This window comes from Synchiropus splendidus, chromosome 1 (assembly GCF_027744825.2).
Source record: "Synchiropus splendidus isolate RoL2022-P1 chromosome 1, RoL_Sspl_1.0, whole genome shotgun sequence".
Taxonomy (NCBI): domain Eukaryota; kingdom Metazoa; phylum Chordata; class Actinopteri; order Syngnathiformes; family Callionymidae; genus Synchiropus; species Synchiropus splendidus.
This window is the reverse complement of record NC_071334.1, coordinates 14,877,559-14,905,282: the sequence shown is the minus strand read 5'-3', so window position 1 is coordinate 14,905,282 and position 27,724 is coordinate 14,877,559. Positions and strand designations below refer to the sequence as shown.

At 40.9% G+C, this 27,724-nt stretch overlaps 2 protein-coding genes across 5 annotated transcripts in view; one reads left to right on the top strand and one right to left on the bottom strand.

The window, feature by feature from the left end:
- The first annotated feature begins 656 nt into the window (after positions 1-656).
- LOC128769814 (LIM/homeobox protein Lhx8) lies at positions 657-6,639 on the top strand. The gene is made up of 7 exons (XM_053883817.1): positions 657-750; positions 2,394-2,516; positions 2,616-2,737; positions 3,176-3,396; positions 3,727-3,830; positions 3,971-4,066; positions 5,462-6,639. Exons 1-7 carry the CDS (start codon positions 697-699, stop codon positions 5,687-5,689), a joined length of 948 nt encoding a protein of 315 aa, XP_053739792.1. The 5' UTR covers positions 657-696; the 3' UTR covers positions 5,690-6,639.
- Positions 6,640-7,860: 1,221 nt separating this feature from the next.
- Positions 7,861-27,724, bottom strand: part of slc44a5b (solute carrier family 44 member 5b) — a 36,632-nt gene continuing 16,768 nt past the window's right edge. The window contains exons 3-23 of one of the 4 annotated variants that reach the window (XM_053858858.1): positions 23,674-23,747; positions 21,590-21,674; positions 21,370-21,454; positions 21,147-21,260; positions 19,896-19,956; positions 19,685-19,808; positions 18,456-18,488; positions 17,069-17,152; positions 15,602-15,714; positions 15,335-15,466; positions 14,922-15,021; positions 14,756-14,848; positions 14,430-14,517; positions 13,564-13,826; positions 13,413-13,507; positions 13,246-13,349; positions 13,089-13,162; positions 12,622-12,692; positions 11,245-11,333; positions 10,163-10,247; positions 7,861-8,706 (exon numbers count right to left, since the gene is read on the bottom strand). In XM_053858858.1, the coding sequence (XP_053714833.1) occupies positions 8,597-8,706; positions 10,163-10,247; positions 11,245-11,333; positions 12,622-12,692; positions 13,089-13,162; positions 13,246-13,349; positions 13,413-13,507; positions 13,564-13,826; positions 14,430-14,517; positions 14,756-14,848; positions 14,922-15,021; positions 15,335-15,466; positions 15,602-15,714; positions 17,069-17,152; positions 18,456-18,488; positions 19,685-19,808; positions 19,896-19,956; positions 21,147-21,260; positions 21,370-21,454; positions 21,590-21,674; positions 23,674-23,747 (2,077 nt within the window). In that variant the 3' untranslated portion in view covers positions 7,861-8,596. Of the gene's footprint in view, positions 8,707-8,727; positions 9,781-10,162; positions 10,248-11,244; positions 11,334-12,621; positions 12,693-13,088; positions 13,163-13,245; positions 13,350-13,412; positions 13,508-13,563; positions 13,827-14,429; positions 14,518-14,755; positions 14,849-14,921; positions 15,022-15,334; positions 15,467-15,601; positions 15,715-17,068; positions 17,153-18,455; positions 18,489-19,684; positions 19,809-19,895; positions 19,957-21,146; positions 21,261-21,369; positions 21,455-21,589; positions 21,675-23,673; positions 23,748-27,724 lie in introns of those variants that run through there. The other 3 variants (XM_053858848.1, XM_053858877.1, XM_053858867.1) reach the window with 3 other exon arrangements.

Genomic DNA, 27,724 nt, shown 5'->3' with positions numbered 1-27,724 from the left:
AAATTAAACATTTCAAAGAAACATAATAGATAAAATAAAACATGCCTCATGTTTGACCTACTCCGGTGCTCAGTGTCTGACAGCAACTTTGTTTGTTGCTTTCATTTTTCAAGAGAAAGCCTTGATCCATCGAATACTTGTTGAATACTTGAACTCCAGGCTGCTGTGGAGTCCAACACCCAATGCCACGCTGGTGTCAGAACTGGGGTGCCTGGACTATTGGCTGCCTGCTGAACAAAAGGCATGATCAATCAATGCCCCTTTATCAGTCACACTTTACCAACTTCTCTGGTACACACTCGCCTTGCGTGCTGATCCGCCACCGTCCGAATCGTGACTGACAGCATGCAATTTGATCTGAAAGGCCAAGTATTGACCACAGCTGACTGGGAAAGGAAGCAGCGCACCAGTGCACCATGGTAGCTGCAGCTCATTTGACTATTTTGGAAGTAGGTCAAAGCATCACAACGCCCTGGAGGAAGCCACATAATTATATTTTCGGTGTAATGAAACGGCTGTTGACAATGTCAGGACCTGTATGATAACATATTTCCAATTTTTGGGAATGATGTGGAGCCTGAGCGGAGGGGGGCGCGGCCACAACAGCTGGCAGAGGGACTCCACTCCGATGCCTCGGCGGCACTTGGGCGCTCCCGGCTCCCTCGAGGTGATGACCCAGACCTGCTGCACGCGGAAATGCGCTGGAAAGGTCAAGTCAAAGTGGAGAGCCGCGACGATGAGCGAGAGGAGGTAAGTTTCCTTGCCAGAGCCGCCGCGCGACACCTCACTTACTTTGGCACTTTTGAGAAATGTCGATGGAAATTACCCTCCCCCGAATTCTGCAATTAAAACTCAAGTAGTTAATGAGACCTCTTCACCTTTTTGTCAGACGTTAGTGGCTGAGTCACACTTTTTAATTGCTGTTATTAAATAAATCAATCCCCTTTACACCGAGAGGTCGCGCCGCTGCGTTGATTGACGGCTGAAATTGACGTGTTTGGGGGGGATTTTTAACTGGTCCAAATCACAAAGAGGAACATCTCGAGAAGGTAATGCGCATAGGATAAGTAGAAGCTTAAGTGCGCTCTGTTTGTGTACGTAATGACTATCCATCTCTGTGAAATGTCATTGTGGTAATCGGCGGTGTTGTCATGGTGAAGAGCGCAAGTCTAAGCGATATTTATGGCAAGGTTCAGGGGGGCATTTAAGGGTGGCGCAGACCCTCCAGCACAGAGACATCTACGACATGTGTGAGGACTGCAGGGGGAGTTCGGAGCTGCTGGACGCCGGACACATCATGGTAGGCGCGCGGACCCTCGTTTCACTCTCACGCGGCGGTCACGTTTTCGTTTCTTTTTTTTTTAAAAAAAAAAACACCCATCAATATTGTGTGTCTTCACTCAGGTACGATGCGTAGAATGGCTGGGATTTTGGGACCAACTTTATCATTCGCATCTTTTCAATGTTAAGATGTTTAGCGTACTTTTGGACAAACTTCAGTGAATTCATTACCTTATTCAAATTAAGATGAACACATACACGGTATATCGCGTTCGATTACCAGTCAATGCTTGAAAAGTTGCGTTTAGATGTAAATTTGAAGTGAGTTTAACCAGATCTTCGATTTTTCAGTATTTGAGTATTACATTGAAAGTACTAGTCTTAGTAAGCGTTATTTTAACCGACTAGAAAATACGCTTCTTCTCAGACAAATATTATTTACTGGCAGAAAAGTTGAAAAGAAATTACAACAGGATGATGAGTGATCGCTTCATGTGCATTGGCCAAATGATTTATTAGATTCCATGACTGAGCCAGGTATCACCAATGAATATTATATTCATATATATTTAAATATATTATCAAATTCGGTACATTACATATTACATATGCAAAAAAATAGAAGCATGACGGATAAAAAAAATATGTAGAATCGAAAGGGCAGGCAGAAAAGAAAGCAGACCTATTGCCGAGAGCAGAAAAAAACACTTTTAAATAGATGTAAGTTAAAAAAGAAATAAAAAAAAATACTATTAACTGAACTGGAATGACCGTAAATGGATCCCGTTATTTCTACCAACGACACTTCTTTATTTTTGACATGGTGAAGACTTATGATTTAAAATGTATATTATTTATTTCCTTCAAAAACAAATATACAGAGAGGCCATATTTTGGGAATTCATATCGTCTTAATTTTCTTTAGCTTTATATTTTTGTATTTGCCTTTAAAGCGAATGAAAATGACCTCTGACGTTGATGGTGTTTTTACATTTAATTTCTGTAGTTAAAATGTGTGTTTTCAGCAGTGAAAAGGGAAGTACAACTAATATACATATTTGCCGTTGCTGCCATGTAAACTTGATTCTCGACTGAAAAGGCATGTTTTTCAGGGGGCACCTGTGGAAGAGCTGGACGAGGCGGCATCGCTACACACCATGACCTCCACACCCCTGCTGGACAGGACCGTGTGCGCCTGCTGCGACCAGGAGATCGTGGACAAATATTTATTGAAGGTGATCGATCAGTTGTTGAAGGACGGCTGTGTTCCTTCACTGTTACTACCGCTGGATGGCATCTTCACCCACAGGCCTGTCATTAACTGGTGTGTTCAGGTCAACAACCTGTGCTGGCACGTTCGCTGTCTCTCCTGCAGCGTGTGCCACACTGCTCTGGGCAGCCAGACCAGCTGCTACATCAAAGATAAAGAAGTCTTCTGCAAAATAGATTATTTCAGGTAAGTCGACCCGAGTTTGCAAAAAAAAACACTGCTTTTCAATTGCCAGTCTAGTCGTCGCATTTATTGCCAACTTGTCAGATGCTGGCTTCACGCAAGCGCTCGTGCGTCCATGAGTTATGTTAATGTATAGATGAATTAAAAAAAAGTTCTGCCTCAGAAGCGTCTTGGTTTTGCTAGTTACATTCAGTAAATAAAATTATAAATTATTCAGCTTCAATTTTAATTTTAAGTTAGTTACTCGAAGAAAATAGAACATTTATTGTTTCATTATCTTTCAGTTTGTCGAATCAAAAAAGATTTAAATATTCCTTGTTTATTTTATTTATCTTAACAGCACAAAAAGACAAACATTGCGTCAGCGTTAAATAATTCTTGATTAGGAGTTCTAGGAATAACGCACGCCACCCTGCGACTCATCCTGTCTTGGCTCCGCAGACGGTTCGGAACGTGGTGCGCCTGCTGCGGCCGCAACATCCACTCCACCGACTGGGTCCGCCGGGCCAAAGGCAACGTCTACCACCTGGCTTGTTTCGCCTGCTTCTCCTGCAAGAGGCAGCTGTCCACCGGGGAGGAGTTCGCCCTGGTGGAGGAGAAGGTTCTGTGTCGGGTCCACTACGACTGCATGCTGGACAACCTGAAGAGAGCAGTGGAGAAAGGTATTATTTATTAGACTCACTACCGGGTACAACCATGAGAGGATCATTTGGGGGGAAGAAAACTATGTACAGACTTGATATATAAGTTTATATTGCCCAAGTGTCTACTGTCCAAAGAGATTCCATCCATTCTGGTTAAGAAAAAAATCTAAAATGTTAGAAAGTGTTAATAGTAATAGAATTAATAAAAAAAAATAGTGGCTGTTCATAAACATAAATCAAAGGAAAACGCAAATTTCTGTCTCATCACAATTTCAGAAGGTAAACTTCCCCGTGACATCACCTTCATTTTAGTCTTCGGTGCAAACACATTCTTTGCTCCTATTGCAGGCGGCAGCGTCAACATGGAGGGGGCTTTACCCACCGAGCAGGAGAACTCTCACCCCAAACCCTCCAAGAGAGCGCGCACCAGCTTCACCTCCGACCAGCTGCAGGTAGTCCTGCATGGAACCGAATTAAAGTGCTGAAGTCAAATGCAGATGGATTGAAGAATGTGCAATGAAATATCAGAAAACAAATCTGACGCAGTGTCTGCCAACATGGTGGCCGTGTGCTACTTCGCCCTGACATGCAGGTGATGCAGGCGCAGTTTGCTCAGGACAATAACCCGGACGCTCAGACGCTGCAGAAGCTGGCAGAACAGACGGGACTGAGCCGACGGGTCATACAGGTCAGTGTATAGGAATAATAACAGAGGCAGGCTGGGCTAATATCAATTGTAATGACATCCTATTGAATTTATGGTTTTATTGACGACCAGCTCTAATCTGAATTGATTTTTTTTTTTTTTTTTACACAAAGAGTCTCTTTTTGTAAAAAAAAAAAAAAAAAAAAAAAAAAAAAAACTTTACTAAAATACTTTAATCACCTTCAGTGTCATACACTACCCATCAAACCAGGGAAGGGAAGGGAACTTTCTTTTCTATTTTTTTTCTCTGCATTCAAAATCATATTATTCATTAATGCAAATAAATTTTAATTAAAAAAAACAATAATAAAAAAAATCTTCCATAATTATAATCATAAAGGAAATCACTTAACAGTCAAAACAGTGATGAAACAATTCCCATAAATAACACATCAATATGAAACTCAATAGTTGCAGCTATACTGTCAAACCTGAAAACACAAATTCATGAGGATCTCAAGGTGCGACTGTTATGAGAGCGGTGGGCTTCATCTGGGGTGATTGTAGAGATCGCCCTTTAAATTTAGTCAATTACTCAGACACTATTTTCATTTTCAGAAAATATGGAATTAATTTTTTAAAAATGACCATCATCATCTCACGCATACAGTTGGTCAAAATGATTCAAATATTCATCACTTATTCACACAGACAGTTAAACATAAGGCAGAAAGATAGTCACTTCTCACGCGGCTAAAGATGCGACTGAATAGATTCAATATTTTGGAGGAAAAGAAAAAAAAGAAGCCATTAAAAACACACAATAAATACGCTAAAATATTCAGCAACAAGATCATTTAGGTTGATCCTTTATGAGTCAATAGCTGAGTGAAGCAGCGGGAAGAGTGTTTGAGAATGAATCGATGAGTCAACCGGTGGAGTGCTGGGGCGGACACTTTAATATGAAATTGACGACTGGAAGCAACACTTGTGAATGACTGAAGAGGCAGAGCTGCAGGTGGTGAGTGACGGACCGTCAATATTGGCCTGCTGTTTACCAGTTACCTTTGCCAGGCGTCAATCTCTTTTTACAGCAATTCCTTGATAGAATATGGGGGAAGAAAGAGCTTGCCTGAACCAAAACATGGCTGGAATGAAGCGTCAGTCCAGCAAAGCAGTCTGTAGTGTGCATGCCACCCAGGTGATGCCATCCATCCCAGTGAATAACATCCTGATGTTGAGCTGACGGATGATGGTCACCGCTTCAATGTAATGACACTATCATATCTGTAGTGTCGGAAGTGTTTACCCATTTGATATGGATTTGCAAAACAGGAGATTTTTCACATTTTACAGATGAAGCTTTTTTTCAGCCCTGAAATACACAGCTGTGGAACCACTTTCATTCTCAGGCGTGTCTTCCACTCCTTCACCCAGGTCTGGTTCCAGAACTGCCGAGCTCGTCACAAAAAGCACGTGAGCCCCAACCACACTTCCAGCACGCCGATGACGTCCCTGCAGCCCCCCCGCCTGGCCCAGCCCACCCCCACACCGGAGGAGCTGCAGTACACGGCCTACGGGGGTCCGGAGGGCTCCATGCTCTCGGCACTGCACTCTTTCATAGACAGTGAGCACCAGGCCTTTTATGACCTCGCTTACCATTGATCTTGGGAGCCAAGCAAACAAACAAGGCCATCCTGGAACTGAATAACTGCACAAACAGCATGTGAAATCTTTTCAACGTGGTGACGCAAATCATGATCGACACAAAAATTTGAAACTTAACCTTGGCCAAAGGTCTAAAACCAATCTGGATCCGTGGAGCTTTAACCAGATCCGATTTATCTTTCTATTACAGTATGTTGAGCAGTGAAATCCTGAAGTGGGCAGGGAAGATTCGGTCTCAAAACATCACGAGACACACATCCAAAGATGAGCATTTGCCAAATTGCCTTTAAAAAAACGTCCACATTCTCCAATTGAAAATGATCCACAGAGTATATTTTACGACAGATGCCATGTGAATTGGGGTGTTGTTCCTGCCGTAGAGCAAAAAAATATGAATAAATAACAGGTCAGCACTTCAAAACTCAGACCAATTGTTGAGCATCAAATACAACAAGAGAAGATTCAATCAGGATTAAATCCAGGGATGAGTGAGACCAAGAATAAAAAAGGAAACAATACTCAACTTGTCAATGTTCGTGTGGGGTTTCAAGCTCTGAACTGAGATGATAGTTATGTGAAGAAAGTGTGTATTGCTCTCCCTGTGGGGACATTGTGAGGTTTCTCCTTGCCATAATGCTTTCCTCAGCCTCTCACCTTGAACCTCACCATCCAAGACAAACGGCTCACCTGAACCAAACTGAAAACTCATGATAAAGACCCAGTTATTTCTTCACTCTCAAATTGAGGTTTGCACCTGTGGGGACCGGGAGAATGTCCCCACGAAGACACACTCACATCAGTCATCTCGATGTTAAGTATCTTGTAAATATCCGTCTCCACTCTGCCACTCAGCACCGCTCGTGTGGAGCCGACTTCTGTGTCTGTGACATGGACTTACTGTTGTGAAAGTGATGGCAGTCACCTGTTAATATGGCTATTTAATTTATTTATTGACTGTGAAGTGCTGATGTGATTAAACGTCAAATTTTACAAACCCTGAGATGCTTGGCTTCATTATGCAGAATGTCACATGTCCCCACGAGACAATGTCAGCGTCTCACACACAAACATGCCACGAGAATTGATGGAAAACTTATTGACAACTAGGTGTGTTTTTATAGAGTCGTACGGTTTTTGTGGTCAGAAAGTAAATGCAAATAACCCAGAGCAGTTTTACCTGCGTCTACTTGCCACTGCGGTTTGCCTCTGCTGAAGAAAACATTGATTTAATGGCACGTATTGCTGGCAGGACCACACAGGAAGGTACTTTAATGTATGGATATCTGCGTACACATTCTTACACAAGCTAACCTTACATGATTCTATACTGCATGTACGACTGAGCCGAGCTGAGCTCCACCGTCTCCTGCCTGCTCCCCTCTGAGCGGAGAACGTGTCCCGGCCTGTTTGGCTGAGCTGGTGGCTCCTCAGGTTTGACAAACATGAGTCACATCACGGTTTAATTGCAATAAAGTTCAGATACACTCCATGCGCCGGAGCCAAAAAAAGGTCACTTTGACAACACTCAATTACCAGCTTGATTTATGAAGAGGACACACCTCTATTTTTAACCTGCCAAAGCCAAACAGAACATTCTCACAGCCTGAACTGTTGGATTAAAAAAACAATACTGTTCACACCTCTTTCTCGATCCATAAGTCCGTAAGTTTTATACCAAATATATATATATATATATATATAATCATGGAGTGGTTAAAACACACGTGCAGAGAAGGGACAAAGCAAAACTTGAATGAACAAGATCAGCCAGTTAATACTTGAAGAGCACTACCTTTTTAATAACATTAATATAATTTCAAAAATGCATTTAACTTTGTATGGACCAACACATTTGTCCATGTCATTTTATTAGTAAGAAGTCACCATTTTGCTCAAAAATACAACCTTATCATGTGCATCTATTGTTTTTTAAAAGTACAACTCATGTAAAATGTTCGGCAAAGATAACTTGTGATACACAGATGATCCAAAGTCTGCTGGGTTAAAAAACAGTACAGTTGGAATGTGCTTTAGTCTAAGAGGGAAAGAGGCAAGTCTCAGCTACATAGAGCAAGAGGCAGGGGCATTGTGGTCCAGGTGGGTGACACACACACACATTTTAGAGTGACTTAATCTTTGCATATCCACTTACTAAATCCAAATCAAAAGGACACATGTTCCCTCCAGTTTTCTCAAGACAGTCTGGAACCAGTGACTGAGTTGCTGCAACGCAAACTACTACCCCACACGCATTTTAGATTGCCTTTATATCTAGACTTATTTAATTTATTTAAAAAAAAACATACCAACATTAAAAACAAAACACAAAGTTCAATACAGGTTTATTTGTAATATTTTCAAGCACATTATATCATTACATTCTTTAAAAAAAACAGCCTCAAAGTCACGATCCCTTGTTCACAATTATCAACTTTAAAATGGCAGACTAACACCCACAAACCAGGCAATTCATTTTATTCATCATTGTTATTCAAGCGCCAAATGCAAGGTGGAAAAATAAAAACAAAAAAAGTAGATGGCCCTTACATTATTTTAAATAAAAGCCTGAACAAGTTGGTTCATATCCCTCACAGAAGTTATTACACCTGAAGTGCGGCCTGAATCCACCCACAAGCTTTTGTGTTTCAAATGCATGTTAAGATTCAGAGAATAGTTTAAAATCTAGTTTAAGCCAACACATATTAACTATAAATACGCTTCAGTGATATCTTCTCAATGTGAGACAGACACAAATAGTACCACCAAGCGGTGCAAATTGGTAACTGCACGAGTGAAAAAATATCTGCCATTCATATAAAAATATAAGTCTTAAAGCGCCTTCCAGAAATGTCTAGTTTGTTTTCCTACATCCCTGTGGTTTGCTGGTACCATTCCAAAGCCTCTTCATTTCCTCCGCTTCGTCTTCACGTTCTTCTTCTTGAGGATCCTCTGCAGGCTCCTGCTCATGTAGTAGGGTCGAGCAGGAGACCCGTCGCTGATCTCCAGATCCCACACTGTGAGGCGGCAGCAGAGCGTTAGGAGGGGAAGTGAGGCATCACAAGGGGATATTTCAATCATTTATTTTGAAAAAAAGGATTCATCATTTCCTTAAAAAACTCAGTAATACAAAAGAACACAGAATCACCTCCAGACAGATGCTATAGTTACACTTGGAGTAGTAAACGTCACAATATTTGAACCACCCATTTAAAAAAAGGTACCAAAAATGGCTTTGACATCCTTTTATAAACCGTATCACAAAAGGATTCGGGCATTAGCTCTAAAATCACAGAGTATGAGGAACTTTTTTTTTCTTTTTTCTTGACTTTTTCTTACAACTAGGCACATAAACTAGTGGCTGCATTCAGAGGTTTCCTGAATAATGACAGGCTCTATGAAGTCTTGGCCTCCCGCAGGATCCGGGGTAGATCACAGCACCTCCTCGACCGAAATAACAGAATGTTTCCGACAAAATCAAGAGTGGAGAGAACACTTTTTTTGTTTTTGTTTTTTTTTTTTGGAAGCCTAAAGACGGAGGTCAATGCAACCAATCAAAACAGAACATCAACAGCATCAAAACAATCATGCTTGTAAGTCAAAGTAAGTCCCATGGTTGCTCACTCACGTGGAAGTGCATACAAACATGATTTCACAACCCAGTGCGACAAGAGGCTGACCCTCCGCCGCACGTTTCCTGCCGCGCTCCCTCATCGGCTTCTACGTTGAAGCGAGTGCGTCCGGGCCCTCTCAGTAAGGCAGAGGTCAGCAGAGCAGAAGAAAGGTGGGGCAGAAAAGAAGGCAAGCGACTGGATTGGCTCAAGACAGGAACTGATCAGGAGTCTGTAGCTAGAAGCTTCCGGGGCCAGAAAACGTCTCACTTCAGCTCAGTCTGGATGGATGTTGAGCCCAGCAGCGCCTCCCTCACTCAGTGTTCGCTCAGAGAGTGGTTTGTCTAGCTGCCACACAGTTTGCTCAGGAGGTGGCACCTATTTTGGGAGCATCGTCTCCTTTGCGCAAGATCTTGTGAAGCCCGGGAGACATGTAGTACGGCCTGGAGGAAGAACCGTTATTCCTCTCCAGGTCTTCGCCTGAGCAGCAGGAAGCAGCAAAGTCAAGAACAGAAGAGCAGAGCAAACACTTAGTGGAAGTTTATTAGTAAGAAGCTCATGCAAGAATTTCAGAAGGTTATTCAAGTAGTTCAGCAAGCGAACGACAAAGCCTGGCGTCATAGTTCATGGCTTAAAAAAGCTTAAAAATAAAGGCATTTACTTCATATTAGATTAGATATTTGTCCCACACTGGGGAAATTCAACGAAAGTGAAGGGTTTCTGATCAACCACAGCTTCAGCTGAGTGAAACACATTCAACCGTCTGTCCAAAACGTTGAATAAAACTTCAAAGTCAGCACTTTGTATTTACCATAAAATACATAGATACACCTGTGATCAGAGTGAAGAAAATCATACTCACAAAAGCACAGGAAGAGTGTGTCCACGCATATAGAGTAGACATTAAAGAACCCATGCGCTATCAGGTAGGATCCGAACGTCACCGTCTACAAGAGACAACAATGTTCTAACTTGGGACAATGCCACTAAAATTCACACCAAAATTAGCATATCGTTGCTGCCAGGGTCTGGAATATTGTGTCGATAACTGATTTGAATTGATTGACTGCTTTTATGTATTTCTTGCCGTTCTGTGTGGAGTTCCCATCATGGCGTGAGGGGGGCGCCAGAGAACAACTAACACACCGGCTCCTTTGACCCCAGTTCATTTATTACTCTTCATCCAATGGTGTTATCATCTAGTTACTAAGTTAAGGCTTATGTTACAATATCATACAACGTGACATCAAAACTTGTGTTTATGAATTCCACCTCTCCTTTGTGCCAGTAACAGTTAATCAGAAATTGTTTTTTAAAACTTTTTTTTTCGCCCATCCAGGCTCACAAACAACGTCATAAGCAAAGCAACTATGAGATGGTAATGACATGCTACTGACCACAGTATGACACAGACGTGTACACATTCACATTCGTAGATGTGTCTATAGTAACAAGCAGCAATTCATACTTTTGAGGGTTTTTTTCCCCATGTACATCATTATTTAAACAACATTCCTCAGTGTGTTTGTCTAGTACATGGGCGTCTTTCAAAGTTTCAAACACAAATTTTACAAAATTGCCATAAACTGATATTCAAAAACTGCACGCTGCCGTAAATTGGTATCAGTTTCGTGGTATGAGTATCTATTTTAGTTCTAGTTCGAGTATGAGTACAAGTACTCAAGCCCAGTATCAGACTGATACCGACATTGGTGCATTCCTCTAAATTACTATTGTCATGTACGGCAGAGTACACCACACATGGGCAGTAATAACTCAAACATGACTTCCTACTACTCTTGATACTGTTGATACCAAGTGTAGCTTCTTATTTTAAGACTTGAAGGGCATTTTACCAGTCTGATTTTATGTGAATGCCAACGTTGGATCTGTTTTTGCACAAGTGGAAAACCGTTCCTCAATGATGAAGCAGCTCATCCTTACCACTAGAGGGACCCAGTAGTAGTTTAGGGACGGCACTTCCTCTTGAATGACAGGTAGTTTACGTGTGAAGAAAAAAAATGCAAGGACTCCTGTGAAACACAAAGCAAGACGGAAAACATTAACAACATTAGCAAAGACATTGCAAATGTACTGATTGGTTGTTTCATGTATGTGGTAAGTGCAACTCTCTTTCTAACCACAGGCACTGAACAGGTTCTTATTTAGCTCTCAGTGACCTACTTGCTGGTAGAGGAGGAGCAATATGGGTTTATGAGCCTCAAGACTCATTCACTTGGTTCATATTGGACCATTACAGCTTCTTGCTCACAGCACAGCGGAGCTTCAGCACCTACTCTGTTTCCTGCCATTCCTTCCATCAAAAGCTTGTACAAGCGTAGAAACAGGACAGTTCTGCTACATCACATTTAAGTTCTGAACTACACTAGATTGTAATGTCCAAATGAAGGTCAAACCAGGCAGCGTGAGTAAACAGCCTTCCACTACCTGGAGGCTTTAATGACCTGGACAGCTAAGAACCTTAACAGGCAACGCCAGGGCTTATGCTACATGTAAACAATCCATAGCAAAATGAAAGCCACCATGCCTTCAGAATTAAGATTCCTTATATTAGATGGCACAGATGTAAAGTATACACATCGTGTGAATCATTCTACATCTGAGCCAAGCGAGGGCGGCTGCTGAAAGGAGAGAGATTTACCTGTCAAGTTTTTCTATTGCCATCAGTTCCCCTCTTTGCTTCCTTGTTTCTCTGCTTCTCGCTTGGCTACACTGTTTCAAATAATCCTGGTGAAAAACGTGGACACACTACTCTTGTAGCTGAACTCATTGCTAGCTGACAGCAATCGCCCAGAGCATGTGGCAAAATATGAATAGATCAAAATGGCATAGATATGGACGACCACAACCCTGACTCCTACCAACGCATCTAAACTCAAAACTCATCTGTTGAAACCAACTCCCTCTGACTGCCAGTACACTTATCAGATGATCTACAAATGAAGCTTTGTTCTCCTGCACATGAGCGACGGGGTGAAGTTTTCACCAGTGTTCGGCCGTTCATCAACAGCAAATTTTCAGAACTAACTAAAATCCCACATGGCAAAAACGCATCTTTCATGAGACAGAATGTGTGCTTTATTCGATTGCATGCCACTGACCTAAGTTACTTTTTTTGCATCCTGACAGGGAACGTCACTTGTGCTAGGAGCCAATACAAATCTAGAATCATGTTGTTGTATCATGGTGTTCAAGTGACTTGATCGTAAGTTGTGTCATGTGAGATGAGCGACTCAGGTAAGTGCCCTCTCAGCGATTTTCTAAAAACAAGAGCAAAAATCTATATTATCACTCACTCACCAACACTCCCTGAAATGAGCAGTTTTCCTAAAAAGAGCAGGAAGTCTGTCACTTTATCCAGAACTGCCACTCTGTCACAGGCACAAGGAGACAAAGAAAGACACGTCCAACAATGAAAAATCGCTGACGATACACTGAGACATACGATAACGCATGTGCACAGTTAAGAGTCAGCTGAGACACGGTTGTTGTGGGTGTGACCATAGGGTCAAGCCAGATATGAAATGTTCCGCACCAAATGTTTAATTACTTAGCAATTGAGCCAAAACAAAAGCAATTTGCTCATGAGAAATGTTTGCTCAGGGTCAGGTCTGATTTTAGTTAGTGCACAGTGACGTGTAAAATCACCGCAGAGGCAGTTAAGGCTTCAGAAGATGGTGACAGTAGGTGTTCATACTTGGTGTCCCAAACAGCAGGAGGCTCAGAGCTGACGTGAAGCTCATGTAAAGCAACTACAAAGACCTCACCGAACGACATTCCTCATCAGAAGGAAGAAAGCATCTTTGGAAGATGTGCAGAAGTTCTTCCCATATATTGCTATCTGTGGACATGAATTGAATGAGGTAAGTATGGGTCAGGGCGTCGGAATACCTGGACTGATACTGTGTACAAGCGACCACTCACCATGATGTACGCGTTTCTGTTTATGAACTTGATGAAACGTTCCAAACACCAAAAGCAACACTTGAGGCAGCAAAGCACGAACCGAGCGAGAGCGTTGTGACAGCCTGAGGAAAAAAACAAAATGACCATCAGAATCTGAGCAACAGTGACATGTTTTTCATGTTTACCTTTCAGCTTCTGGTCCAGAAACTCCAGGACAACTCGGATGGTCTGCACTGCACCGAGTATCAGTGACCCAAAGGCCAGGGATCCTGTGTGATACCTGCAGTATAAAATCTCTTAGTGTTTTGAACCTCACGGTGACAAATATTGACTCACCGTATGGCTCTGCTGAAGGAGGAGTACAGCGGGCAGGCGGGTATGTCGCCGGGCTTCTTCAGGGCCCAGTAGTAGGAGGCGAAGGCTCCGGCCAGCGTGCACTGACCCAGTGCAATGGTGAAGTTGACCAGCCAGAGAAAAACAAAGAGGTTGCAGATGTGGAGGAGGAGGATGTAGCGGTGGTACACAGTCTCCCCGCCATAGAAGGCGAACATGCACTGAGAGCCCGGGCACACTTTGGTGATGTTGGTCTGACTGAAGCTCTGAGACACACACACAAGATAAGAAGAAATTAAAATGATGACTTTTGACTTTTTTTCTACATTGCTACATTTCCAATCCAGTTGCTCTGACATCACATTAAATGGAAGTTTTGCCATTTAGAATGCTGATTCAGGTTTTATTCACAAACTGTAGCCAACCATTACAACTATTGGATTTACAAAATGAAGCAAATTGATCTTTTACACTTTAGTCTATGACAAAAAATGTTGAATTTCCTGAACTCTTGATTCTTGGCAGACATGGGCAAAGAAGCACGTTCAACCCTCAGCTATAAACCTGAACATAGAAATTGTTTGTTATTCAGGAGAAAGTCTCAATAGAAGTTCTTTGTTTTGTTACATTTTTTTGTGTGTCTTTTTAGAGAATATATATTGAGCAAATGAAAGTGTAATTTTTTTTAATGCATGGGAAAGATGGGGAGATTCTTTATATTAACAACAATTTTATATTATTATTTGATGACAATTGTAAATAATATTAACATGCTTTCAACATCTTTTTCGCCCTATTGAGTTCATGAGAGTTCATGGACTATGCAGGAAAGGCCGATGTAACATGATTTGGATGAATATAAAAGTCACCTGTGGGTTGCACGTGAGGTTGCTGTACATGCATTTTTCATCAGCAGATGTGACCTTGTAAACAGCATTGCCTGATGATGCTAAAAATCTGAAGTTCAAAAGGCTAAGAAGAAAAGGTCGAAGTTGACGTTGACATGACATTTTTCACCTCATTGCAGTACACAAAGGGTCGTCTAGGCAGACAGTGTAAATAAATGACCTTTTTATCTGCAAAAGCTTTCCAACAGAGAATGTTAAGTAACCCCAGCCTTTCTGAAACTAAGAACTACAGACAGCCAGCCATGTCACTGAGACAAGACTTGGATAACCAGCTGTAGTGAGGATACACTGCAGTCACAGCCCAGTACGCGATGCAGATGGCGAGGAGGAAGAAGGTGATGATGGGGTAGAAGAGGGTCGACATGATGTAGCTTATGGCCCTAAAACAAGAAGAACAGATGTATTATCACGGGAGAACAGGGCCTGAGCAACAACAATATACTGTCGTCTCACTTGCTGCCCTCTTTCAGTAAGGCGATGGCGATGCTCAGACGAGCCCTCAAAAATATCAGCATGATCACAATGATCGCTTCGATCACAGAGAGGGAGATCACTGGGAAAGCAAACAGATTTTCAGATGTTTAATGACAAACAACAACATGGCTCCTGAGTTCATGAACACCCCACTAGAACTAAGACCTAATCCTGAACCTTCGGACCGACCCAACTCTGCTCATGGTGTAGGCAGGAATTGCTTCCCTAGAATAAGAGATTTCATGTAGTACCTGAATGCTTTTTCCAAGAATAGTTTGCTTGTTCCGATAGTTTTTCTCTGTATGTGTATTTTAAAGCTCTTACATGTAATTTGTGTTTAATAGAAAAGTTAATTCTTTAAAGCTACACTACGGTGGAACATGTCTACATACTGAAGATGAGCCAGGTCTGGCTGAGCCGCAGGTAAATACTGAAGTCCGTCTGAAAGCCGATGTCTGAGATGGTCACGTTGGCGCCGGGTTTGCCGGTCAAAGTGCTGTACTCCCAGTAACAGTGCCAGATACCTGAGATACAGATGGATGCAGAGGCCGAGTGAAAGACCATCGACAACACAGTGGTATCTGAATCAGAAACTGTTGCGACAGCTCTGGAAGAAGGTCGTAGACAGACTGAAACGTGGTTAAGTGTTGAATGCTCACCAAAGCCGACCGCAGTGATGACACCAAAGATAATGAGCCACAGAAGCACACCGGCAGTGAAGCGCAGCAGCAGAATAAAGAGCAGACTGACCACCATGGTTATCACCAGACCACTGCAACAACACACACTTTTAAATACCGACCACCAACCAGTATTTATGAATGATACATGGGGATGTTTCTAAGGCCTGGTCTGCCACATTCCCCAGCATTATCACAATTACGATCACCAAAAAGTGGGGAAAACAGACTTCTAAGACTTGTGAGTACAAGACATTAAATCTGTACATATCTTTTTTTGTAAGTGACAAAGCTAAAAATATGATTTTATTGCACCAGAGGGTTTCAGTAGGTTCATGGTTGATCAAATTAACACAAATGAAAGATTTTAACAGTCAATTTCAAGACCTATAAGAAGAAGAAGAAGAGGAAAAACCATTATAAACATCTGTTCAGGACTGAAAGACGTTTAGTGAACTGGTCCATTCACTGCTTGTTCTAACACTTCCACTTCTCCACTGGGATATTGTCAAGGTCAAATGCCTTCAAACACTCCATCTTCTTAAAAGGCCCATTTATGGATCCAGATACGGACGGAGACATCTGTCGCCTGTTTCGACAATTGTAAAAAATATTAACATGCTTTCAACATCTTTTTCGCCCTATTGAGTTGATGAGAGTTCATGGACTATGCAGGAAAGGCCGATGTAACATGATTTGGATGAATATATCATTTCGTCTGTATTTCTGCACGTTTCCTCAAAGCTTATGGACACAGACCCAACAGAGAAGTAACTTCTTAAAATAACAAGCATGGTGCCTACACAAGACCTGTGTCTGCCTTTCCTAAAGACCCTGCTATTGAGGCTCAGTGATTAGGATGTTTTTTTCTTTTCAAGGCTTCAAAGATTGGTCCTGGAACTGTTTTGTACTACTATTTTTTTTAATTTAAACTATTTTGTCCGTCTCTGAATCATTCATGTAGGGCTACAGTAGCTGAAGTGAAGCCATGATTTTGTCACATATTAAAACACCAGTAAACATCTTTGGAAGAGTAAAACTGAACTTTATTTTGTGCATGAGAATGCGGACAATCACCTCCACATGTGACCAGCGATGGAATATGACATCATGTGGCTTTGCCATTACTAAACAGCTTTAAACTGCTCTACATGCTTCGGTGATCGACATTTATGACCAGTAGAAACCTGAACGGTGTCGCTCATTGTTATTGCTCATTCGAGTGAGGCAGCCATTTTGTAAACTTATATGGATATAACTCCAAAATTACTATTTTTTAACTCTTACATAAGTATTTTAAGTGAAGCTACTTTGTTTGTATGTGAGACTTGATTACTGAAGAAAAATAATCACAATAAGTCCCCTTTAATAATAGGTTTGTTCAGCACAAAATCAAAAGAAAAAGAAATGTGTGGTTGAATCACAACAAAGAGCAGCGACTCTTACATGAGGATCCAGACCCAGGAATTTGCATAATCCTCAAAGATCCTCATGCCAACTTCTTTGGCATTCAGCAGGCTGGCGATCCCTCTGTCGACACACGGTGAGAGAAGTGCAGAAGTAACCAAGTAAGACTGACACGATCCACCAATTAGCAGTCTCTGCGGCAACTTTTAGTCTTACAGTACAAACCTCAAGTATAAACTGATCTTGGCAGCAAGAGTCATGTTTATAACGCAGGTTTGCTGTTAATAAAGGGACTGCATTCATGAGACTAACAAACTACAAGCCAAAGCTCTACAGTGGCAAGAATAAGAGTGTAGAGATTAATAGGGTGAACGTGTTAGCACTCGACGCTCATTGCACATGGAGATATTAGATCTAGAAACCTAATACAAAGGTATAATGAAAAAGTCAAGATTCATTTTCAGACAGTCGCCACTGACCCCTGTGATCAGCCAACATAGTGTATATGTTCTTTTACAAGAGATGAGAAAAAATTCTCACTGAGTTGCTCACACTATCAGAAGAAAAAAAACAAAAACAAAACAAAGAAAATAAAAATATCTTGGACAGCCAAAAGATAATCAAAAAATAAAACACATTGTTAATACTAGAATGAAAACACAATGATGGGGAAAAATAAAAATATATAATAAACAAATAATGATTATTATATTATTATTATTATTATTATACAAAATAATAATATTGGAATTGACATGAATAGCTATGGAGAGAAAAATAAAATATTACATGGTTAAAATATAAAAATTTGAGAAATGAGAGCAAAATGAAAACAACAAATGAAGGACAGCAAAAAAGACTGATCTGAAGCCATGATAAAAATATTTTGATATGAGTCCATATACACTGTAATGACAAGTCAAGGTTTAACTTTGTTGTATGTCTTGTAATAATAACAATAACAAATATAACGATAATAATGTTAATAACAATACTAATAATAAACAGGTTTCAACTCTATTCTGTGTCTCTCTGAATACACTGAAGGGAGAAGTACAACTTGTGGAAACAGACGACGAGCTGCCGGAACAACCAGGTCACTGAAAGCAGCTCTGGAAACACTCAAGTGATGAAGAGCAGCGACTCTTGTCTTTTAAAGGTCAGTCAGACCCTCCCACTGTTCAGAGATTGGATCATGTCCAGCAGGATTATGCAAACTTGTTTAGACATCATCGGGAGTGTTGGCAATGAACGCTAGGTGTCACTGCACCGCATTTGACTGTTGGACTACATCGCATGAACAAAGACATTTCGTTAAAATGAATGTTATCAGCGCTGTGTGGTGCAGGAACTGACTACAGACCAGAGAGTAGGAAAGGTTAGTCTCATCTGTTAGAGCTACAGAAACAAATAATACTTTGAAGACCTGTCCTCTCCTTGTTGAATGGCAGTTACTTGTCTAAAAAAAAAAAGAACAAAAGAAATAAACTATCGGCTGTCGCACAGCATTCCTGCGAAATAACTTTTCATGAATGCATTAAAATATTTCTACCAGCAAAAGCAAATGCAGTCAGCGCAAAAATCTTCATTTGCTGGAAGATGAGTCAAATATCATGCAATATACATAACATGCAGAAGACTGAGAATGTGGTCGGACACAAGCGCAGTCAACAGCATGACCACTTTCCTACCCTGAAACATTCGTCCCGAACTCTGTGCGTGCAGACGTGGCAGCCCTAGTGACAGTTGTAAACAGAATCTGTCTTTTTTGTACTTCACACCTCACACGGCAACAGCATGTGGTGGACCATACAGGCATCCCAGGAGTACTTCTATGGGTATTTTATGGTCTTATGGATTAGGTTGTACTTAATAATAATAAAAAAAACACTATGAATAACATTTATTAAAGTCCACTGATTATTAAAAATGCAATTAATAATAACAACAAAAATATTAACAACATCTTTACTTATTTAAGCTGCAGTTGTTCTGCATAAATCAGAGCAATAGCAGTTAAGTACTGCACAGCATTGGAGCAACTTCTAAATTGTTTCTAATTTACTGAGTGTGAGTCAGTTACAACCTTGTACACTATTCAACTTTCTGAAAGCAAAAACACTTCCCATCTGAACTTTCAAACTATTTAACAACAGTCCAGCCGCCTAACCGACTGGATATGGTTTCAATGAATGTAAAAATGAAATATTATAAAAACAATTCAGTGAAAATTCAGTGAAATTACATTGGATTTCTTTGTTAACATACAGAAAGACTTTGGGTCCAGGCACTTAACAGTCATTTTTAATTGGTGCCTGGAAATTAATTCCAGTCTCTCTCTATTTTGACTCGTTATTCGTGCTTGTTCTTCAGTTTTTCAAAGATGTTGACCCAAGCACATTCTCACCTGAGGACCCTGGAAAGACGCCACCATTTGCTACACCACGTATTAGAGAGTCCATTCAAATGTGGCTGAGAATGGAAAGCTAAATTGTAGAATAAACGTATACATATAAACATATCTCAGCCCTTTTATGGGGTACACTTGTGAATAAACCTTTTTTATTTTATGAGCAATATTGAAAATGTATATGCCGCACAGTACCAACATGGAAAAAAACAAAACAGATTTGCTGTGTAGGATTCCGGACTCACTTGGCTGCATCTTTGAGGTCATTCACACTCCTCCTCTTGTTGGCACCGTCCTTGAAGACAGTCTGATTGGCTACAGTGAGATTTCCATTTCTTGTGATGAAATCAGGGAAGCACCTCTGAAGAACTGGGACAGATTTGACAGAATTATTTTATAGCGCCATCTCCAGTGGAAAAGCTAAAATGACTCCAAGTCTCCTGCTGAATCACTCACATGGTCTGCTTGGCACAATCATGGACGGACAGTCTTCATCACGCAGCACTTGTGCAACGGACTAAGAGGAGAAAGACACAGTTCATGGCAAGCACAAAGGCTCTATTCTTAACGTGGCTTTGTGAAAATCTGACTTTCTTAGTCCATTAATTTACAGTCCCGAGGACAAACACGGTTTTCATTGACAAGTTTGTGAATTGCAATTCATCTGAAAGTGTTACTTATGGAGCAGACCTTTGGTCAATAAGTTAATTTCCACTTTTTTCACAGAAGAAACATGAAGAAAATGATTATCAGAAGTGACCAGCACAAAATACATCAACTCGGTGGGAACACTTTGCTGCATGAAGTGTTTTGATCCTGAAGTTTTTAAACTTAAAATTTCCCCCCATCAGCACAATCTCATTTCGTCCCCTTCATCATGAATGTTTTGGTTATGACTTCACACCTGGTGATAGAATGAGTTATTTGGATCAATACATTTTTTGAATCTACTTCTGATAATGAAATTTGGAATGAATGTGCTTTCATATTGGCTGGACAAAAATACTTATCGATTTGTGCCATAAATTGCAAAATGTGTCAGCTTTCAGCTGAAGGTTTGTTTGTGTAAAGCAGACTCATTTCCTTCATGAGTCCACGTTCATGTGCTAAACAACTTCCAAAAACTTCTGCAGTGGGAATCTAAATAAAGTAAGTCTTGTGTTATAATAACAATATTACAAATTATAATAATTGGAATGAACAACGAGGAAGCACTGTGGTCAGCAAAATATACCACTTATACCACTTCAAGTGTGAAGCTATCATCTATGTTACCATTTAAAAAATAGGACTCGTGGTGACGATGTGAGAAGCATTCCTGGTATGTGTGGGGCGAATCAACAGTCCAGTTCACACAGTAAGAGAGTGTCTCTCTAACACCCACACGCCATCATGTTTTCTGTTTCTTGCACATTTCAACGTCAGCATCACAGCTGATGCCAGGTGACAGAAGAGGACTGAGAGAAATAAATTACTCGCTGTTGGTTCACTTCCTCCTCCCGCCAATCTCCCAACACAACCATGATAGAAATAAAAAAGGAATGAATAAATAGTCTACAAATGGAGGATCATGTTGGGAGAAGTTTTACACATTAACATCCCTACCAGGGGAATACAATTTTTCATTTCCATTCCCAAACAGGCATGTACTGTCTTGTAGACTTTGTATTATGTGTTTGTTTACACAGACAGTGTTGTATCTCTCACCTTCCTGCCAATCTCAAAGCCTGGTTTGCAGAATTGCTTGTAATATTCCCAGTTTTTGGTATTCCACACATCCAGGAGAGTGGCGAATCTGTCAGGGCACTTGGACACGCAGAGCTGTAGGAGGCAACACATCCTCTTAATGAGAAAGGCTGTCAATCGTGCATAATCAAGCATGGCGAGAGCCGGAAACTGCAGCACACGGTGGCGGGAGGTGTTGTCTTACCTGGGTTGTTGGGCACTGGAGGTTTATTAAAACTGCAGGATTGGCACATTTCAACATGTTGAAGTAGAACAATATGGCTTTGTTTCTGAGGAGGTCGAGAAGAAGGATGAGTTTTTATGAGTTTATTAGCCCTCTCTTATCAGAAGAAAACTTTGTTCAAACCCTAATACATTAAGCTGTTATATCAATGGAGATATGCTGAGTTGATTATTGCTCTTACGCATTAGGACTCTCCAGCTGACCACAAAACTGCCCGCGACTGTCTGTCGGATAGGCCACCTTCCTCGGGTCGCCATGAATCCAAGCTGGACACAGACAAAACAACAGTGCCATCTGATTAAGAGGGATCGCAACGTCAGAACTCCACGTGTACAGACAGTCTCAATCAAATCATTCACATAAACCACTCTGAACTGACTCACTGTGATTCTCATTCACAGCAAACGCGTTTTGGTGTGTGCTGGTTGTTGTTAGTGGCAGTTTAGCAAGTAGACAATTCCAAAAATAAATTTCCCAAGACACAATGCCATATCAGTTTCCTGGTAAGCAGTTGGGCCCTACTGCATCTCCTGCTCAACGGAGCAGCCGATCCAACACAGTTTGAGTTTAATACTTATTTTTATGTATTTATTATTTAATTTATTATATATTTAGTTATTTATTTTGAAACACAGAGTATTGTAAAATGTATACCAAGTAGTCATTGTTAGACTCACGTAGCTGATGCTTGCATCAGGCAGCCAACTGTCACCCCATGGTGCCATTTCGCAAACTCACCGCGGACTGCATTCATAATATATAGAAATATGAAGTGACTTGGCTACAAAGGTCAGATAAATGGGAAGTGTGGCCTGACAAAACCCTCTTTAGCAAGAGTTTTACGCTGGTTACGAGAGAATTGGCAGCCCTGTGCTAACATGTTAGAGCTCTGTGCTAACTGCTTCTCAGTATAGCTCTGGTGGATTATAGATACTGGAATAACAGTGAGGGGAAAGTAGCTCATTGGTTATTTAATCCAGCTCCCACGGCGTCTTTCCTATTGCATCTGCGCATTGGTCTGTGATGACGCAAGGTCTCTGTCGCTCATACAATTTAGCCGCTAAAATATTTGTGTCAGAACCAGTTCTGGCACTTTGTAATTGCTCAGAAACTACTTGGTAAATCTGTAAAATTGAATAATATTGTTTTGCATACATAATACAGTAAATACACAAGTACAACCCCAGTCACCACTTTGACTAAATGTTTGTAAGAAACCGTGATTTTTCGCATTTTAATTATCATTCATTTTTAATTATTAAATCCCTATTGCGATATAAATCGAAGCAGTCAAATGCATATCGTCCCAGCCCCAGTGTTTATGCAGTGGACACCAATGGCTTCACAGACGCATTCAATTTTTGTCTCCACTTTGAGTCTGAGGATTTAGCGCTGATATTAAAAGGCTAAAGCAGCAAAAACAACAGCAGGCCATGACAAAAACAAGGAGGCTGACAGATTATTCATAAAGAACGCGGCATTCTTCAACAGACGCGTCAGAGCCAATTTGAAGCCACATTCATTGTCATGGCTTCTGCACTTCTAAATTATTGGGAAACACTAAGTCCCTTCCATTGCCAAGATTAAAACGTGACTCCACTAACAAAGAGCATTGAAGGAACTGCATTTGGATGGTTGTTGGCTTTAAAACAGCACCTTTATATGTCTTTGTAAATCCACAAGGTCACGTAAGGTTTGTGTCAGGGAGAACTGTGAGGGGAAACTCAGAAGCTGGAGAAGATTTCTGACGATTCTTTGAAGATGTTCAGAGTACACTTCTTCACAAGCGGTTTAACTTGATGAGAGAAAATATGAAGCCAAACAGAATCCCTAGTCATCTGTCAAAACCGAAAAACCTTTACAAGCAAGATGGTGCCAAATTCGAGCAGAGTCAGACAAACAAGTGGCACGCAGCATCTCAAAAAGAAACCCTCATCTAGAGGGAGAAGCATTTTTCCACTCCCCCGCCATTTTCCACAATAAAAGTCTTGTTAGAAACTCTGAGCACACAAGTCAAAAATAGCACTCCCTCGGTGCAGAGACGAACAAATCCAATATGATTGTAGTATTTAAGTTTTAATGAAACTACCTTACATCGCAGACGAGCACCTCAATCTGGGCTCATCAGAACCAGCTACAAATGCGAGCAGACTGAAAGGGTCGGGTCAGGACTTGACAGCTTCGCCACAAACGGACCACAGTGTAAGTGTTTGTGTTATTATGAAACTACGTGTGATGTAACCATCGGCAACATGTCACACTCACCCACGGTTCCCAAAGCGATGTAGCCGAGGATGACAATGATGAAAATAACACAGCAAAGCACATCAGTGCAGCTCCTGAAAGACAAAGATGAAGGAGATAGGCTCTAAATAATTCACATAGGAAATCAGTTTCAGTGGAATAACTGTGATTATTTGAGTGTCTGCGGAAACAAGGAACCGATTTCTGCATGGGAGTGCAAACACAAAGAGGTATGCCAAACAGGGGACTTCATAAACCTCTGGGAAAACTGGGATATCTGAATAAAGTACTGCCTTGTATGGCCATTTATTTGACAGTCATAAAAGAAGCATATATTCATCACCATAGCAGGAGGCATGCAGTAATTTTATAAATAATAGTGGATCAACTAATATTTATTCTTTCGAAATGACCTATTATTAAAACGGAAGCAAGATAATATTTTCAGGCTTAACTTCACTGACGAAGATCGATAAAAAAAGGGGGGTTGGGGATAAAAACTTTTGTTTTTTTATAGGTAATTTTCTTAGCAGAAAATAAATTATCTAAATGCATGCAGACATGGACTACTTACTTTGTTTGGTGTTAATGGTAATTATCAAACATTAGTTAAACTTGCTATTGCCATGCGAATACTTCACTGTGACAATAACACACGGTGCTACTATAAACCACAGTAATCGCTGGTATTATAGGACATGGTAGAAGATGTCCTGTAAGACAGACATCACGCACTGTAATTACACTAAAAAACGCTTACATAACCCAATGTGTATTTAAGTTTATAGCTTAAAGTGAAGGTCCTATGCAGATGAAGACTTCAGCATCATCAGCACAATTTTAATGGAATATTTTAGCACAGCTGCCACCACACCGACTCATTTAATGAGCTTACATTAATGACTGCAAACTGTCTGTGTCAACAAACTGCCTGAGCACATTCTGAAGAGTGACGAACAAGATGTCATCACATTTAAATTTTAGGTCAAATTCTAGGTAAAAGAAGACAACTCAATCAATATTTAATGCTGAATTTGAACAGCACATGTTCAGCCGTGTGGGTTGCCGTTGTTTACATATTAACAAGTCATTTCAGTCATAGGTAGAGTTCGTCTACACTAGTGACTCCAAAGTCACTAGTGTAGACTAGTGCTCCAAAATGTTTAATGACTTTTTGAGGTTATGGATTGTCAAAAGTTGTTTGGTTTGGACCTCATAGTATGAGTGAATAATGAGTCTGAACTTCTACATAAGTGAGTGCAGACGGCAGTCCCTTTAACATTGGATGAGTTAATACTATCTATATTAGAAGAGCAGGAAGGTAGCCTGAATACATCCTTATCTTCTCCCCACAGTAATTGTACAGTTACCGTCCACCTGTCTTTCCTCGCTCCTGCATAGACACAACTACATTACTGAGACGAAGTGCCAACGCAGCACTGCTGTGCTAACACAAAGTCACCTTATGAGCATGCAGAATTCAGTGATGAAAGGAAGGTGAAAAAGAACAGAGGAAAAAAGAGGGACTCACGCTCCTTTGTTCTCTTATCAGAAGAAAACAGTCAGATTCCAGATAGTTTAACAAGCTCTTGATGCCCAGGTCTAAGAAGGGTTTGGCTGTTGATCCCACATTTCAACAACCACAATGCCCTGCTCCATGCTTGCACACTGTGCAGGCAGACTCATTTGATAAGAAATCATACAGGGCAAATGACGGCCTAAACAGAAGAGCGCCACGGCTAGTTTGACTAATGGCTGCCTAGGGAACCAGGAATGCAAGTGCCACTGTGGTGAAGCACTAGTTCTACTGATGCACATAAGTAGAAACTAATGAGCAAGAAGAGCCATGAGGGGGTCCTACAATCCTGTCTTTCAGGATTCCCAAATGTTCAAGAGGCTATGTTTGACTCTACATCATGAATCATTCTGGGATTCTCTATGAAGCTGCCTGGAAACAAAATGATTATAAACATCAACAAGACTGCAACCTCTATCTCCTACGGTAAACAATGTCTATGTCATCACTGTTTATTGTGGAAAAATGTAAAATGAGAACAACAGAACAAAAAACAAAACAAAGATAGTCTTTTGTCGTGAAACCTTTTTGTCGAATAATTATATTTCCCTTATAAGAGTCCTTATTAGTTACTACTAACCGGCAAGCGAACTTAAAAAAACACCACGAGAGTTGAATTTTCAAGGTTAGTTCAGTTCCCTGCTCCACAACTATAATTTAAACGATTGGGGAAATTGAGACGAAAACAACTTGTGTTCTCTCCATCTTCTCATTCAGAAAGCAGCAGCCTTTGAGCTAAAGAAACATCAAAGTGTCTCTGGTGCTGCAGCAGAGAAACGGGTTGGACAGAACTGGATGAAGACGCTGGGGAACAGAAACATGCCTTCACAGCAGCCTGCCAGTCGGCATTGATCATAAAAGAGATTAGAGCCTATAGTACCTCCAAGATGATGTGAACATGAAGAAAGTGCTGGTGGGGCTACTCTCACCGACTTTTCTTTAAACAATGCTGTACATCAGACGTGTTCTTTTTTCCCTGCACGATAATGAAAGCTAATGCGGGACTAGACCTATAGCAGAATTCTCAACATCAAAAATGTGACAAAAAGTAAATAAAAATAAAATGTGTTGGGAACTAGGGATGTATCCAAGTAAAAAATTGTGCCCGAAGCTGAAGACAATTCAAAATGCTTGGCGAATACAGAATAATACTGAATACAGTTGTTTAAGTAAGTTGATTTTTTTATATTGCACAGTCTAGAATATTTTCAGACATGCTTAATGTACATGTTTGACATTTAAATAAGTTTCAAAATAATAATTTATATCACAACTTAAAAAAAACATGCATTCCAACCCACAACAAATGAATTCTTAAGTTGGCAAGTCTGCTTAGTGAATAGGCTAATATTGTAAACAGAAGGCTCTAGATCAGTGTGAGTGTCAAACTGACCCACAAAAGGGCTGCATTGTACCAACCCTGCAAGCACATACAGGTTAACCAATCAGGTGTCAGTTAACCAAGCAACACCATTACAGCCCTCAGACCCTGATTGGTGAGATGGTGTCCTCTTGATGGGTTAAAACAAAAGTCTGCACCCATTGAGGCCCTTGGAGGACTGAGTTGCTGCCCCTGCTCTAGATGGTGAGGTGAACACTTGGTGCTAACTGCAATTCTACTCTCCCTCTCCAATACTTAAATATCGAAAAAGTTCAACACAGTATGCAGACTTCAAGTCACACTTGGCGCTGAACCATTGCCATGACAACGGTCTGAGTCAGCAGCGCTTGATCCTGGACACCATGAATGACAAAGAAATGATGAAAGAGAGGGTCAGAAAGTCAAAATAATTTCAACATGTGGACAACCGCTCTTGTTTGATTAGCAGCCCATGAGGCAGAGAGCTGGGAAGTCGGGGTGTGGAGGATTGTGTGGCCAAATTCCTTCAACAGCACCTCTGAGAATGGAGAAGTGGGGAGCCAAGATTTTTTTCCAGCGGTTGAAAAACGCTTTTCATGACACTGCTTTTTTTGAGTTGTGTTTTGACAGCGGTGGGTTGAGCACCAGGTACATCTCTGTAGAGAACTTTGCACGTAGATCAAGAGAACTTTTGAGTTGCGTGTTTTCATGCTAAAAAAAACCTACTTCATCATAAAAATGGAGGCCATCTAATGTAATCAATTCTTAAACATAATATTGAATGTACACACTAAAGGAACTGATGGATTTGTGGGTGACATTCTTTTTCTTAAGTGTGCCAATTTAAAAAAGCTATGCATGGAAAGTGATTGTGAGTGCATTTACACACTCTTATTATATTAAAAAAAATGTCCATTACCTCCATTAAGAGACTGGAAGTAAGAAAACCATGTGTGTCAACGAGCTAACAGCAGCCACCCCTGTGACTTATAGCTATTGACCTGAGTGGAGAGGCGGTGAGTTCTGCCAGGATCTTTATTAACATGGCACGACAAATGATCAATCTATCTGCACCCGCACACAGGACTGCGGTGGGTGGCGTTGCACAATAGGGCAGATCAATACACATTCAAGAT